This window comes from Varroa jacobsoni, unplaced genomic scaffold (genome assembly GCF_002532875.2).
Source record: "Varroa jacobsoni isolate VJ856 unplaced genomic scaffold, vjacob_1.0 scaffold_1132, whole genome shotgun sequence".
In the NCBI taxonomy this organism is placed as follows: Eukaryota; Metazoa; Arthropoda; class Arachnida; order Mesostigmata; family Varroidae; genus Varroa; species Varroa jacobsoni.
The window spans coordinates 269,813-286,215 of record NW_019214034.1 but is presented as its reverse complement, the minus strand read 5'-3'; the positions used below and the strand labels follow the sequence as shown (position 1 = coordinate 286,215).

The following is a 16,403-nucleotide window of genomic DNA, read 5'->3' as shown; positions in this document are numbered from 1 at the left end:
CGCGAAGCAGATCGAATGGAATCAGTATCCTATAGTGGCTACTATTGTTTCAACTTACGACCAATACTAACGATGTCTATTTGACCGAGGAAACTAGATCCTAGAGTTAACTACCGAATCGTTATCCTGTTAACCGCCTTACAAACAAACAACCCTAATCACCAATTGTTATGGCATTGAAAAGTAATGGAAAACATTTCCACCGCCTATAGTACACATCAGTCGGCTAGAAACACCTTATAAAACTTGTACAGGGTCGCACATCGATTGATCACTGATCGATTGTTCAGCAATGGCGCTCACCGGAATTAGTATGTGATAAGAGCGAGCATCGATGTGAAGAGCATTGGATAATAACAACGCTACGATCTATCTGTAGCCGCTGTGACGCTGGCGTTCAGCACCGAACAAAGCAGGATGCAGCAATGTAGAAAAAGAAAACGTAAATTACAACGATGAGGCCAATTCGAATGTTCGAGCTCAATTGTTCAAATCGTCTTGATCATTCAGATCCCTAACAGTAAATGTCGAAGGTCTGCCTCGATAAAAACACCGCACCTGTTCTGTCTATTTTCCAGCAAAAGTTAAACAAGTGTTGCAGTTAAAATCGCGCGATCAACGGCCTGATTTTTTCCTAGCATGTTTTGTTTCAAAGGTCGTGAGATCTATTCCATCAGTTCCGTTAACAAGCGGACAATGTAACGACTACTGAAGATTTTGTTGCCCAATTTAATCACTAGCAGCACCTCTGCTAAACACTCGTGCGAGGTTCATATCAAATTGATCTGTTTAGCCATTTGTTGTATTCGCGCTCGAAGGGTGATTTACGACAGATCTCCTCAGGTAACACGCCTGGAAGCCAGAAACATGTATAGTAATTATAAAGAAAAAAACATCTCTTTGAAACTGAATAATAGTTTGCGTCGTTGGCGTATGATAGGTTATTTTGGCAACAGAAAAGAATATAGTTGCATGTAGCGAAATTAAAGGGACAACTAATATCTTCGGTCACCCAGCTGCAATTTATATCCCCCTACATATGGACCTTTTGTTAACAGTTAGTGTAAATAAAATAACTAACTATATACAGAGCTGAATGGGTAACGTCTTTATATCGACGAGGATACAAAACCATAAATGATTCAGCGTTCGGCCATATGAAATCTTCAGATCAAAAGCTTGTTGACTGAGTGGCCGCTAGTGTGCAGAATGATCTGTGTGACATAAATGCCGGCTTTGTTCCTCGGAAGAGACGTTATTATTGAACGATTGAAAGCCGATTAGCGAAGTCAGATTAGGAAGCTTATTTTAGGACTAGCACTACCTTCTACTATTGCATTACCAGTTTTTCTCTAGAATTCGCTGAATTGACGACGTATATTCGGATGGTGACGACTGGTTACGTCTGAAAAAGCAGCAGACCATTAAAATTACGTATAGTACATAGTCCGGATATAGAAGCACACACGTGACATTTTTTCTGCATGCACGTTTTTCGATGTCGGTCGGAACCCTGTATGGGTATAGTTAGTGAACACTGATGATTCGGCTAACAACGACTAACATTTTAAACTTAATCTTCAAGTTCAATCTAAAAAAAGATTTCACCAGTTGTAATCTTGGATCGTTTGTATCAATTGATTATCTCACTCAGAGCTTGAATCCAGAAGTTCTCGTCGATTACAGCCACCTGCTCGTACGCATCAATACAAGCGGGAATCGTTAATAGACTACGAAAGAAAGCATATTTTACCTTAATATAACAGACTGTGACGCGGGCTATTTCGCTGGTACCGAACGGTGATCGTTGTTCTATCCGATTTTCTATGCATTACTTTGCCGGTTATTGTAGGTGTATATATATATACACGTATATATTGTAATTTTAACATAGTGTCGGTTGTCATCTTACGCTGGCTCGTATGATTACTGTCAGCCTCTATAGGTCTGGCAGGGCGCCACACGGGGCGGCAGCTGCCGTCATCGATGTCGTTGCATGCAGATGATGGAAGTGCGGATGCTGATGTGCAGTGAGTGGATGCCCAAACTGTAAAAGAGGAGGTGGAGCTCCCAACGGAAGAATCAGTCCACCGCCGGCGTCCGCTCCGGGGCCACTTCGTGCCGCTGCAGCGGCGGCAGCGGCGGCCGCCAGTAGAGGTGCCAGCAAGGCTGCGTCGTTCATGCGCGATTTATGTCTGCAAATACAACCAAAGATATGTACAGAGATAAGAAAAAATACAGGCCTTTTTTCTAAATACTTGAAAGAGGCGATGGTAATGTCGAATTAATCTATAAGAAACTTGAAGGCAAGTGGCGAACTCACTGATGAGCGTAGTTCATAACTTACCTTTATAACATATCATGTAGGCATTAAGCCGGCATTTTGCTTTTTTTTTTTTAATTACTTGGCGACTTATCGTAGCTTCACTCAAAAATGTTGCGGTAATATTAAAGATTATTTTATTAATTATTTTATAGTTAAAAAATTATATATATATATATATATATATATATGGATTTCCACACTCCTTCGTACAATTTGTACAAATAAATAAATAAAAAATCATCTACTCCAAGCTCCCAATATTCCTACGAGGTTTAGCTTAGCCAAACTGGAACAATATCGATGTTGTTTGTTTAATAACTGCTTCTTAAAAAGGAGACATATCGAGATCCAATTTTTTTTATGTGCAGATAAAATAATTTTTTTATGGACTGCTTGTTCAATGCGACTTCTATTTACTTCTTAAGAGCTTTAACTCGTTCTTTGCATCCGTCGTATAAAACAGCCAGGACTGCTTGGTACGAGATGGGTATTACGGGTAAAGGTACAACAAATTGTTTCTCAACAGGGCAAATAACCAGTGAATAAACCTGATCCGATTGAAAACGATGGCAAAAGGTACAATCAGTGGTATTATGTAACTTCAAGAAAGTCTAAAATCTTTTTAAGAGCAAAGCCTGTTTAACCTTCAGGACATCGGTAAGAAACTCGATCTTACGAAGTGGGAATTAGAGGGATTCCCATCTACTCAGGAAAAGTAAAGACAAAGTACTTCCAGGCGAACGTCGTCGGGTGAAGAACCTAAGGAGCTGAATAAGCTAGAGGGTGAAATGTATTCAGCACATTATATATGGAAGGTTTTATTCTCCAGCTGAGCTGAAGGACTGCTCGCTTGGTTGCCATTACTGCCGGAGGTTCAGGTCTGTGGCCATGTTAACCGCACTTGACCTTTTCACTCGCGTCTATCACGGGCAGGACAGTAGTAGACAACGCCAAACAGTCCGTTCCTTTGTTCGCTGCTGCGTTAAGATTGCTAAAATTGCTTATATATATACATATGTATATATATGGAGCCCTATACTATACAGAAGATGATCGTGATGCGGTAACATAGTAAGCGATAGATGACTCGCATTTAGCGTTCGATTTATGTAACGGCAACTGTAAATTTAAATTACCATACTTCAAAGTACGTGGCGGAGTCAACGATCTGCTAAAAGCTGGCGAAAATGTCGCTGCTCGAGTGAATGCAGGGACTTAAAATCCATTGATCGGTGTTAAATATTCTGTTCAACGCGCACGAATAGAGCTCGATACATAACTCATTCGTCAACAGAGCTTAGATCCTGTTTTTGCGCTCGTTTTTTTTTTTTCTGATACAACTAGCTAATCGCACGTAATTACCTAACTACAGACTATTGACTATTAATAGTATTAACTTTAGTTGCACTGCGGACCCCTCAGGAAATGAGCTGACTGGTAATTGGTCACCAGTCATAGAGACGGCGAGCCGTCTAATGAAATTTCTGCTTGTGCATAGAATAAAACGACCATCCTAAATGATCCCCGCACTTCTCCAGCATTTAGCCGCCGATATCTAATGCCCATTCCTTTATTTATTCACCTTTATGCTCCTTTGTTAGCTACTCTTACTCAACAACCCGCATGGGCTGCCGTCGATAGAGGGCGTGGTCGACGTCGAATTTTGCACGCAACGAAAGAAAATAAATGAAGAAACACTAACAACTAGCCAAACGGCTCCCCATGAGCATGCCTTCTGTATGTCGCTATTCGTTTTCTCCACGTTTTAGATTCAACTGCCCCTTCAATTGCCTTCTGCGTCGAGTGCATTGCTGCTACCGAGCCGTTCCTGTTAGTAGACACAGTCAAACGACTAAACTGACTCAGTTACGGCCTGTCTTGCCTATTTGCCCCCCAAACGTCTAAAGGCAGTGTAGCGCTGAATACTAAAAGCAGTGTTGACTCAGGAAGGTCAAATCAGCGTCAGCCGTCAACAAATCAGTCACTGACTCGAGTGGCTTTCACTATTTAAATGAGTTGGTTCGTAGGCGGAAAAAAAAGAAATAGGACATGGCAGGGGGTGAAAAATTGTTGTATCGAAGAATATCAGTCGTTCATTATTAACACCATAGACTTTTTTGGCCATCGATACCATTTCCAATGTATTGTTTTTCTTGTCTATTCCTCTCGGCTCGTATCTCACATGCGAACTTGTGACCCCACAGTATTAGGTCCGTGTGGCTAGGCTTCGTCGTTGCCATTGCCGTCGACATCGATTTCGACCCATCATAATGCTGTAGTTGTATAGGAAGTTGATATTTCAAAAAAGAGAGTGACAAGCGGGATCTGGAGAAGAAGAGGCTGTGGGACCTAGAAGTGAATTTATTCAGATTTAAGTTTCGAATTTTGCCGATTCCACGAATTTGATAAAGCTAGAGAACGACAGGAGCAAGAGCAAAAGTTAGGAGACAGAAGAGAAAGCAAATGAATTGAAAATGGATCTGTAGGTACGAGTCGCTATTGTGGGGGAAAACGATGAGTGGTTAAATGGGGGGGGGGGCATGCGTACACCACTGCACGTAATGCGGAAAGCGCCAAAACGTGTAAGGCACCTGCGACGAATACAAAATGTCGGCATGCGGATACTCTCCACTGAGAAGGAGTTAAAAAGCAGTAAATGGGCCAGCGAAGGCAGTGATTGATTCTAATAACTCGGTAAAAATGGGAATTCGGCGGCCTTTTACTACTACGTCTGGATAATTAAAGATATATCGCCGAGTCAAATCAATATAAAAACCTACTAAAAGTTTAATAGCCAAAAGCGTTGTTCTGCTTCAAGACTGATTTTTCCTTTTTAGAAGGGAGCCGGCTAGGTACGTTAATTAAGAAAGCTAAAAAACGCTAACTTGAACACGCATACACAAATGGCATCCATGACAAAGCTATTATTGGAATAAACGTATAGAAATAAACAAATCGTTCGCTGAACGCTTGTTCCGAAATCTGGTGTTTGACATCCTTGAAAAATCGTAGATTAATGGAACAACTAGTGACTTTATTGTAATGATATATTGTATCATTATTTTTATTTACCGCCTCTAGATGGTTAACAGGAGCCTTTCTCATTGATCTCTCCCTACGTGCAGTTAGATCGCTGAACAGTAGTGTGTGTTCGACTTATAAAGTCTCATAGGGGATGCATGGAAATGTGTTAATACATTTAACTCGAATACATTGATGTCTCCTCACAAGTCACAATTTTTTTGGCAATATTTTTTACAATGTGGTAAGTTTCCTTCGATGATTGATACAGACGCGGTGAGAAAAAATAATACACAGTGTGTCAATTTTTCCCACCACCGGAATTCGTAGACTCAAAAAGGAGAACTAATGGTTCCTATCAGGACTTATCGAAAAAAAAACATATAGCAAGGCTTGACATGTAATTGTGGCAAAGCAAATGAAATGGGATTCTACTACTAGGGCATCGTGCACCCCAACCAATAATAGATAGATAGATAGATTCCTTTATCGGTCTTGGGTGCAACCGACTGCTCGGCAGGGACAGGAACACAGATACGTATCTACGTGTATGATTGGCGACCGTCATGAGGATCCCCTTTTGGATGTAGAATTCCAAAAGGAGCGGGCCGCTCAACTACCATTGCTCCTGTCTCGGCGCGTACTGCAATATATAACAGGGTATTCGTACGGGAGATTTTTGTTACACCTTTGTTGCGATATAATCAAATGAAAAATTTTTTTTCTAGAACTTGAACCATTTGCTCAGAGAGAATGGGTTATGGGTGCGGGAAACAGGTAGAATAGCAATGCAGTCACTCGGTATTAGAATTACCTTGGCATGCTATGTTACCCATTCTTCTCCTGCCAATCTACTGTCCCCTTCACGAGCTCTCGGTGCCCGCCACTTGGTTATATCATACTACATTTCCCTACTACTCAGTGCCCTTACCTCCCGATTCACTTTCTGTACTTTTGCGTCTGACTTGTGTTCCTCAAGCAAACATATATTCATGTTGATCCTACTACCAGGCTTCCGACGCGCCTGTCATTTAAACGAATACCAAGCAGCAACGGAAAAAGATCTAGGGTTTTGCTCCTACAGGCGACTGAAATGGATCGAGTCAATCCATGACTGATGAACAGGGACGACTAGGAAAAACAGTAAAAACATGGCTACAATGTTTAATCGTTGGGGGCCATGGCAGCGAATGCTGGCAGCAACCAAGGCGACTACGGGGCGCGGAGGGCGCATTGGCTGTCGAAATTATGCTTCGCTGAAGTGACCAACGGGGCGCGGAGAGCGTATTGGCTGTCGAAATTACGCTTCGCTGAAGCGACCAACGGGGCGCGGAGGGCGCATTGGCTGTCGAAATTACGCTTCGCTGAAGTGACCAACGCGGCGCACACGTAGTGAAGCAAGGACTTTTTTTTTTTTTTTTTTTTTTTTTTTGATAGCAATACAGTGCATCGCATAATAGATTAAGCCTTATGTATTGGAACACTTACACTGGACTTGTTAGGTGTGCTGTCATTTGCTGTTGATTTGGAAAGGCGACGTTACAAGCTTCGCAATAAAATGGGAGTGACTGTAAAGCTGTCTGGGACGAAAAGAGGGCAGCGGTAAGTGCTGCCGCTTGAGATTGCGCAGCTCCAAGAAGATTTGCCGATGTTACCGTGGGATGATGACCGGGGGTTAACGCTGAGGCGTGCGCGCCGTGCGGTCCTGTCACAAGAGCAGCAGTAGCGGCGGCTGCTACCCCGGTGGTCGCAGCTCCCGCACTTGTCGCAATTTTTAAAGGTAGTCCTGTCGGAGGTCTGTCGATAGATTAGCAACAAAACAAAAACCCAAGTAAACAGGGTAAAACAAAAGAAGAGTGTTAAAAGTACAGAGTCGATCATTTACGGGTAATAATAATTGTACTAAATTAATTTTTCCCCAAAATTTTAGATTACTGATCGCCATTCTGTGACGGATAAAGTCCCTTGCAAGTTTGGGTGCTGAAAGGATCTACGAAAGATAACAAGTATGCAATAATGTAATAGAGCGTCGGGAACTAATATGCTGCAATTATGTATCAATGGTCGAAGTCTTCAATTATTCTCCCGTTATACGAGAATGTAAAATTTGGTCGACAATTGACTCACTAAAGTAGCTCATATGCTACACATATGAGCAACATGAATTTTTTTGGTTAATGATTCACACCGTACTACACAGTTTAATTGATCCCTTTGAAATCTCTGAATAAACTGTATGCACTTGTATATTGGATTCTCCTTCAAAATATCCTCTCTAGAGTACCTCTTCTTCATAACAACATCATCTCTAAATTCAGATATTAGTTTTACCTTCTTCTTTCCACTACAGATTCCCTTCCATGCCCCATCTAAATATTGCTGTCCATTTTGTCGTTAACGCTCAAATGCCCGCCGTAAATGTTACATTCAGATTAACCTTATTCTGCACACTGCAAAGTGTGTTTAATTTCCTCGTATTCAAAATCCTTTTGCCTTCTTTTTTTTTCGTCGGAGACTAATTCCAGGTTCTTCGTCGTCTAGCATCTCTGTCATTGCTCTATGAGACTCGCCACGCTTCGGCGTTTGACTTTGATGTGCTTTATCGTTTTCTGACTGCCCTAGCATCTTATACAGCCTGCCGGTTTATCTTGAGATCATTATATGACTTTTCCAGTTCAGACATGTTGACATGGTTCAAACCGCCCTGGTCTCACGCAAGACCATTCATTCCGTAGCCTACCCGCGCTCTTAGTTCATGCGACCCACGACGAACCCCGGGGCAGTTCAGCCCCGGGCGTCCACTACCATACGCCATCACTAATCAGAATCGAAATCGCCCAAAGCACCTTCCACCTTAACCGCCTCTCTGACCCGCTGGCATTGATCATTGCGTTAGTCTTCCTTAACAGTTCCAGTATTCTTCCACTTTCTGATTATCCGTATCAAATAGTTACCGCTGGTCTAACCATGTCCGGGAATAACTCGCACGAATTTTACATTGGTTCCAGTATGTTATATTACCATAGGTAAGGCAAGCTATTTAAACTTACTCCTATTCTGAGACAGAGCACTTGGTCGTCTTTCGTTAACCAGTAAAGATTCGAGTGTCTTTGCGTAACGTTTTCCAATATATTGTTTGAAAATATCATCATTTTCTTCATGCGAGCGATTGCTTTGGGTACTTTTCTGCCTTCGGTGTGGATGCCTGCTTCCAATTAAGTGTAGATTTCATTCTTCATAATCTTCTCTCGTCTTCCAAGTTCTGTCTATTTTCGTTGTAACGTTCGTACTTTTGCATCGCTCAGTGGCCCGGCATCATGGCTTGAACAATTTTCTCTTCTGTCATTGCTTTTTTGGCCAGCGACCTAATTTTCGAGATTACTGCCTTTTCCGCCCCGTCTATAGAGCGATCTACCCTAACAGATTACCGTATTGACTCAATCATCCCGGTCGAATGCGCAGCGAACCCCCTTTGCTTGAGTGTTTCTTCGTTCGGTTTCGCTAATATATTTTTACAACAACTCGTACGGCCTTTGTCCTGTAGGCCACAAATGAATCATATTGCTTTTGATTCCGTAGCTCATCAGCTACTTTTACTATCAATATATTCTCTTCCGGAAGCCACCTATGCCAACTGCTAGACCTAATCACCTGTCATTACATTCGAGCTACCACCCGTTTGAACATCTGTTTCCGTATGCATTCACTGGCTTGATCTGTCCCCCGCGACGATGTAGTCTTCCGTTACTAACTACACAAATTTGTATCGCTGAAGGGTTGGCTTAGCTTACTCTGTGTAGGAGTCTTTAGTCTGGTGATAACGATTGGCCCCGATAATACGTGAGCGCTTTGGCTCGTCTGCGGGAAAAAATCAACCACTATGTAAGCTGCTGTCTGACACACCTACGAATGATTACTTAATGCTATAAGCTACTCATTTCGCTGGCGGTCTTCAATATAATAGTTTCGAGTAACGACTACGCTGAAGCCTAAAGGTTTATAGAATAGCTTTAGTCTATCAAAACGAATTGTTTCATTTATGACGAGAGATACAAAGTGATCCGATTCGAAAGATCGATGAGAAGCGAACTTTTCCCGGTCAGTGATTGACAAATTTTTTGTTTTCTATGTGCACAGTGAAAAGGATAGCGTGTACATTAGATGAACACCTTATCCTCTTTCTAGCTGGAGTATAAACCTTCGCAGTTGACAAATAAAGCCATTCAGAACAACTTCGCTAATTATCGTAGTGATGTTTTGAAAAATAGACGACTGCCATCGCCAGCAATAGGACTGACCGGACAAAGAAGATCAGTCTGTTTCTTTGAATTTTTACTAACCAGTCCATGCCGAATGAATTGCAGCCTATCTCCTATGCTACTGTTAGTAGTTGCTACGAGCCTGGACCAATGGGAAGAATGTTCAATATAAGTTGTACCCTAGTCTATTCTACGAATGCGCTAAGTAATTTGTCGCTCTGTTAATCATACCTAGCATACATACCACCGTACAGCAGTAAGACAACTTATGTATACGTACTGTCTTTGCCATTTACCGGTGACCGGGTTGTAGAAGCCTTTCGGTAATGGGGGCTCTCCCCTGAGTCTTCTCTGATGATTTCGTCCGGCGTAGTGCTGCTTTGCTTGCACATCTGAGGTGAACGCTACATCACATAGCTTGCAGAAACTCTCTTCGAGCTTGTCACCCCCAGCGCTCTTTTTTTCCAACTAAACAAACATCACAATCAGTAAAATCAAAGCGTCCGCAAACCATAAGAGAAATCATAGTACAAAGCATGTGATCCCTGTAAGTATAAAAGTAACCTAACTCATTGCCAAGAAGTCGAAACAACTCGTTCGAGTGTCAATCCGTGCATAAGTTGTTAGAACATTTCCCCTGTAGGTCTGAGGTGATCGATGAAAATTATTCGATGATGATGAGTATTTAAAATTTGTTTTTATTTGTAAAATGCCTGCCATAGTGAAGCCGATTCAATTTAGTCCCTGTGGGGCTGAGCGGGTACGTGTGAGAACCTAACATGAGTACTTGATAACTCGTCATTTTAATGAATACTTTGTAAGCTTTTACTGCCATTAGTAATTGTAGTTCGATTTTCTGTAGTCGGAAAGACCGATAGTCTTCGTCTTTTTGCAGAAATCTGTCGTACAGTGATTTTAGCCCGCTCTACTTGTCGGTTTCGGTGGGTTGTATGAGACTGCTCAACGCTTAACAAAAACTGGACTCCCTAGGTATGCTGTATACGCATTTAAACAAAAGCTTCCATACACGCAATAGTCATTCAGAAGCACCAGTAGAGCATCGTACCTTTGTAGCGTTTGCTCAATTTTTCGTGCACAAGAAGTTAATGTAATAATAAATCAGCTTACAAGCCTATATCCGTGAACTAGACCCGGCCCACGATTGTCCCTATTTCCTGCTCATTATTGGGAAGCGATGGCAGTGTTTGCAATACTAAAAAATATCGTTTATGACAACCTTTTTTTGTTGGTGGAGTTCCTTGAGCTTGTGCAGATCACTTGTTCTCCCGGCTTTCTCTAGGTATTGCCTGAGGCGTCGATGATGACTTTTACCGTCGTAATGTGCTGAGGCTTGGAGACGACCATTGAGCTTGGCGTCACATACCTTGCAGTAAAGAGGTTGCATCAGGTCGCTCAAAGAAGGTATTTGGGCGCACGGGTCGTTGAATGTAGACACACCTAACTCAGTCCAAATGATATCTGTGTTGTTAGCACATATTAAATATTTAAAAAAAATCGCTTGTTAAATTGTCATCACTATCTCAAAAATGTGTTGGCAGTTCTTCAAATCTAGTGTTGTATTCCATATTCTCATGATTTCGTCGTAGGTCCCGTGAACGTTTGTGATAATAATAAGGAACGCCTTTTTTCCGCTCAGTACCTGCAGAACAGTAAGATGGTACTAGCTGTGATCGATTTGATTTCAACTGTAAGCCCTCAATTTGTGCGAAACGGGCAGCGTCGTTCCCTCTAGATTAAGGCCTTTAGCATATGACTAGGGCCGAAATAGAGGGGATTGGAACTAACGTGTTTGGTTGGTCGATAAAAGCAAGAAGGGCATGAAGGGCCCCTGGGCGGGTTACTTGTTCAAAACTTCGTTTCCACCACAAGCTGTTAGGCCAACAGCATCCTGAAGCCGCAATTTCTTTAGCAATCGGGCTACGAAAGAACATATGAAGTGTTCCAGATGTCCACTCATGATTTAGCAGGGGGTTACACTGGTCCTTCACACGGATTCTGCGGTCAGTCCTAAATGTTGGGTTGCCGAAACAAGGAGATGACTTTTTGATTTTCAGTGCAACTTTTTATATCTACGGCTCTCGCTATCTGAGAGGAAATAATGTGTGTTGCTTGCCGATAGTTTTACTTTATCAAGCAATAAAATTTTATACGACAGAGACAAACAGTCGATAAGAAATGCATCAAACCCATGATGTGGATGCGGTTTAATATATTCAAGGCTAGAGGGGCAATAAACCATTAGTAAAGAAAGGACGATAAAGGCGGCTTTGTTTTTAAAAGATAACAAATGCGCAAGCATGTGCATGACCCCAAGTAACATCATATATGATGTCGTTTTAGATCAGACTGACTCCTGAGTATGCGAAATAGTGAAATTAATTAAGTTCGTTTGACACGAGCACGAAAATGACAGCAAATTTGGTCAAACATATAGTAACAAAGGTACACCAACTCTGTCTTTAATGGAGGTAGTCAGCGTACAAATAAAATTATGCACGCTGAATTTATTGGCTGAGGTAGTTTTCTCTTCAGAAAGGGCAAAAAAACGTTCTCCGTCGCGACAACTAGTTATAAATGATTAGAAGAAATAGTTGCTGCCGTTTGCTACGTTATTTTGAATAACCATCATCGACACAAAATGGAAAGAAGTGCTATGAATGAAAGAAATCTCTGATTATATATAGAAGTGCGCGAATTAACGGTGCTTTGGTGTCCGTTTGTAAGGAATGTAATCCAATTTTTTTTAACAGAATCCGGTAGGCCAAAGGCAAGTATTAATATAAGTAAGAGGTTTGTGCCTCATGTCACAGGCTTTTATATGACATAACGCGTATAAGTAAGGCAAGGCAATTGTAGTGAGTAGGACGACAACGCGGGGGGCAAGAAAGCTACGTCACAGTTGGAAGTTTTTAACGACAACGTTGAGGATTGTTTGTGTAGCGTAGTCATTAACGAAATAACTCAAATAGATGGGCGAGTGGTGATTCCGCTCTATTTCTGCACACGAAACAACCTGTTTAATTTTCGTACAGATCGCTACTTGTCCCAAGACAATATGAATTGCGTTAATGTCAACATAGGTGTTTATACAATATTTTTAAATGTTAAGAGAGTGACGTACTAATGAATGCTAGCTGATCCGGATCAATAATTGTCAGCTAAGATGAACGTGCTATTAGATTTTGTTTATTTAAGTATAATTTTTGTGTGTTGGAAATACAATTCATGATCCTTCACGGTGTACGCCATGAAGCGTGATACAGTAAATGTTTTCTAAAGAGGTCTTACGTTACCTGAAGTTAAGCTACAGTTGCTGCTGGCGTTTGAGGTAGCTGATGTACTTAGACTGAGACCATCACTAGGCGGCGTGGGGGGCTTTTCAGGGTTGAGCGCAGCCCCCATAGGCTGAGGACTCGTTGAAGAGTCTGTAACGAAAATGCCACCAAATAAGTTGTCTTTCATCAAGTGATAATGGAGTCACAAAAAGCCAAAACTAGTTATAGTCTAACATGTAGGTTTGTTGATAGGTGTATCCGCCGTTCGAACGCCGAGCCAGTATTCAATAGGTATTGTATAAAAGTTTCAATTCATTCATCGATTAGTAATACTATCCAGGTAATGATGCTCTTAAATTCGACTCATATGGATTAGTCATCAATATTTTGTCAACTTAATGCTTAAGTAAATTACTTGTCATACCCATGATAAAACTTAGACATAGGTAAAATCGCACGCCTCACTATGAGTGTGATCTCGTGTGAAAAGACACATTTTGATAATAGTCTGTGCTTTTTTTCTTTTTTAAAGAACAGCTGGGGGAGTGGGACAAGAAGGTAAAATAAGGTAGGCCGCGTTGGTTCGCAGCACTGTGCGAGAAAGGGCGAACTGGTATAACTAATGGTGATTGTGGAGAAGCAGCATCACTACGGTATTACTAGTATAAAGATACTACAGTACCGAATATGATCTTTATTACATAAGCTCATGTCCGCAAGCTAAACATTATCTTACAAGGCCCCTCGACAGCTGGTGTGAAAAACTATTATAGGGACTTTTTATGCGATATTGTCTTAACTTTAACTTTTATATATAGATGTATACTATTATTAGATTGCATGAGATACTGCAGCGTGAATGGCAAAGCCTGTGGTTTAGGCTTATTAGGACCGCTACGTGAGGTTTGTTTAACGACACAGACCTGTGTGAATACAATTTTTTTATTTTTCATTAAAGTGTACCTACATATTACAATGGTTGTACTCATAGACTCTTTGGTCCATACCTTCTTGGACGTCGGTACGACAAAATGTAAGTCAGGCAAAATAGTGCTTGATGTAGTATGTCAGTCTTTTGTGTAGGTCGTCCAAGAAAGTCTGGCGAAAATATTGGTAAAAAATTTGAGAATGCTAACCTCAAAATCAGAAACCAGCACCTCCGTGAAACCCCTTTTACACCAAAACTCACCGTTTTAACAACAGTCGACCATCAGTTGAGTTCGAAGTCAGTCTTCAAGGGCCCCCTAGACGCACACTGATTTTCCGAACCCCTTTTCGAAAACCTTTCCTTTGGATAGTTCAAGCTTCCCTAGTCAACTCGGTCTCCCTTTAGCAAGTTCTTTTGCCTTTCGTCCTAATCCTGAGTTATCTTATGTACTGACTTCCTCTCGACTGAGGACCCACAACATAGCAGAGTCAAGCAGATTGGCGGTCAATTTCGAATAAAGCGTACGAGGTTTACGTAATGACAACGGCATAAGGCTATCTGTGTTACAGATACGGCCGACATCGCAAGATGGACGGTGGTCGTTACATAGGCAGTTTTGTTTACCGCATCAGGACCGAGGGCAACAATAAAACGGACTTATTGGTTCCGACAACAGACGACAGATACGTGGGAAAACGTACTTTACAGGGTAAAAAAGGGATGCACAATTATTATTTCGTTGATTCGGTCTTTGCTACAACAACCTCTCGGCATTTAGCTTTCACTACGTATTGTACAGATCATAAAGTGTCATAAGATGCCCCTTAGTCAGAACAGGAAACTGACATCTAAAGAACATCGCGCAACGACTGCTGAACTGAAAATCGCCGATAACATTGATACGATTAAAAAAAGAGATTCGGGAAAACGTAACGTTTTGGCACCTATGGAAAGAAAAATTTGTGAGATATTTGTTTAAGTGAGAGTTGGTCGAAAAAGTGGGCAAATCAGAAAGAGCCCATTTATGCTGAAACCTCGGTATTATGTAAGTTGATCATCATTAACTCATATCAGAACAGCCTTTTTGATCTATTTCCGCTAGTCGGTTTATTGTGGATACATCGATTCCGCATATGTTGACCATTAAACTCGTAATATGAAAGCATGCTTGATGTTTGTATCGAAGAGCTCTCTAATAACCATAGACTTATTTTTATATATATGCTATAGTTATTTCACAGTTGTCGAATACTAAGAGTGATTCTTGCTAAACCCCTTCATGGTTAACCGCGCGTGAAGTGAAGCCGTAATTTGGGTTGCTAAGTAAAAACCCCCGCACACTTTAACTTGTCCAATCGACAAGCAAAGAAGGATCCTCCATTATACTTTATACTGGTGACTCACCGGTGCATTTCCTTAATACATTACGCCATCTTAAAGAAGCCTTTAAGCCAATAAAAAGTCGGCTAGGTGTTTATGCAAGTACGAATAACCTATTGCTGAATTTACAACTTCAATGAACGGCACCCCAGTGGGTCAGGGGATTGATCAGCGTAAGAGATCAAGCTAGCTAGTAATTGCAGAGCACTTCTGATTCTTCTGTTTCATTATGTACGTGAAGCACATAAAGAAGCCGGGTTCAAGGAAAAGAATATTTTAAAATTTACTCGAACTTCGTTATTACCATTTTATCATCAATAAAAACACTATAGCCGTTTTATCGGTTTCTTAGTATGCGTATATTGTTCAAATGTAATTATATGCCAGAGGATTTTCCAACTTAATAATAAACGGGTAGCTTAGAGACGATTCTGGTGGAAGGAGCATTGCAAGGGGGAACGGGCACACTAATAATACACGCGATAGAACGACGATATAGTGATCGGAATCAGGAACTCCCTTAACATCAGACAGCCGAAAACTCACTAAAATTAAGTTGCTGTAGCAAGAAAGGCTTAATAATTCAATTTGTGTGGAGCTGTTGTCAAGAAAATTGGTCGCCTTGTTACTGCTATTGTGCTTGTCGTTTGTTTAAGTCTCGTCCCTTTCTATTTTTTCGAGTACGACGGGGTAGTGAAAAACAGGGACGGGGGCAAGATGACAAACAGCAAGCGATGCTCGGCATCATCTAGGCGATCTCCCTGTCACACTCAGCTCCCGTCGCCCTCAGCATCACCGGTGCTACGACCGCAATTGCTGCCGCCAGCACAATCCACCGCAATAACCCCCCCTCCCCCCCCCGTGGCCTCCGCCTAACATGGCGGAACCAGTCACCAGGCGAAGAAGGCGTATAGTGAAGAATTCTCTGTAAAAGCATTATGGAAAATTGCCTCCTACCGTTGAGAGACCAACGAATAGGCCGAAATCAGCAGAAACAGCAGCCGAAGCTCACTCTGCGCTCGTTTTCCGAATGGCCCTTTATTACTGTCTCTTTCATTTTCTTCATGTCCTATTTTTCTGCTAGTTTTGCTGCCATTTTCGTTGTTTCGCCCTTGCCTCGCACCCTTTAGCGCGTACTATCATTGGACCCAGTCGGTCTGTTCCTCTCAAAGAGTGGAAAATGCAGCAGAAGC

The 16,403-nt window shown here is 41.7% G+C and overlaps 1 protein-coding gene across 1 annotated transcript in view; it reads right to left on the bottom strand.

The window, feature by feature from the left end:
* LOC111266967 (uncharacterized) overlaps positions 1–16,403 on the bottom strand; it is a 31,115-nt gene continuing 14,712 nt past the window's right edge. The window contains exons 3-9 of the mRNA XM_022844878.2: positions 12,921–13,052; positions 10,844–11,064; positions 9,887–10,074; positions 6,836–7,144; positions 1,754–2,195; positions 1,343–1,405; positions 1–852 (exon numbers count right to left, since the gene is read on the bottom strand). Of these exons, the coding sequence (XP_022700613.1) occupies positions 1,940–2,195; positions 6,836–7,144; positions 9,887–10,074; positions 10,844–11,064; positions 12,921–13,052 (1,106 nt within the window). The 3' untranslated portion in view covers positions 1–852; positions 1,343–1,405; positions 1,754–1,939. The remainder of the gene's footprint in view (positions 853–1,342; positions 1,406–1,753; positions 2,196–6,835; positions 7,145–9,886; positions 10,075–10,843; positions 11,065–12,920; positions 13,053–16,403) is intronic.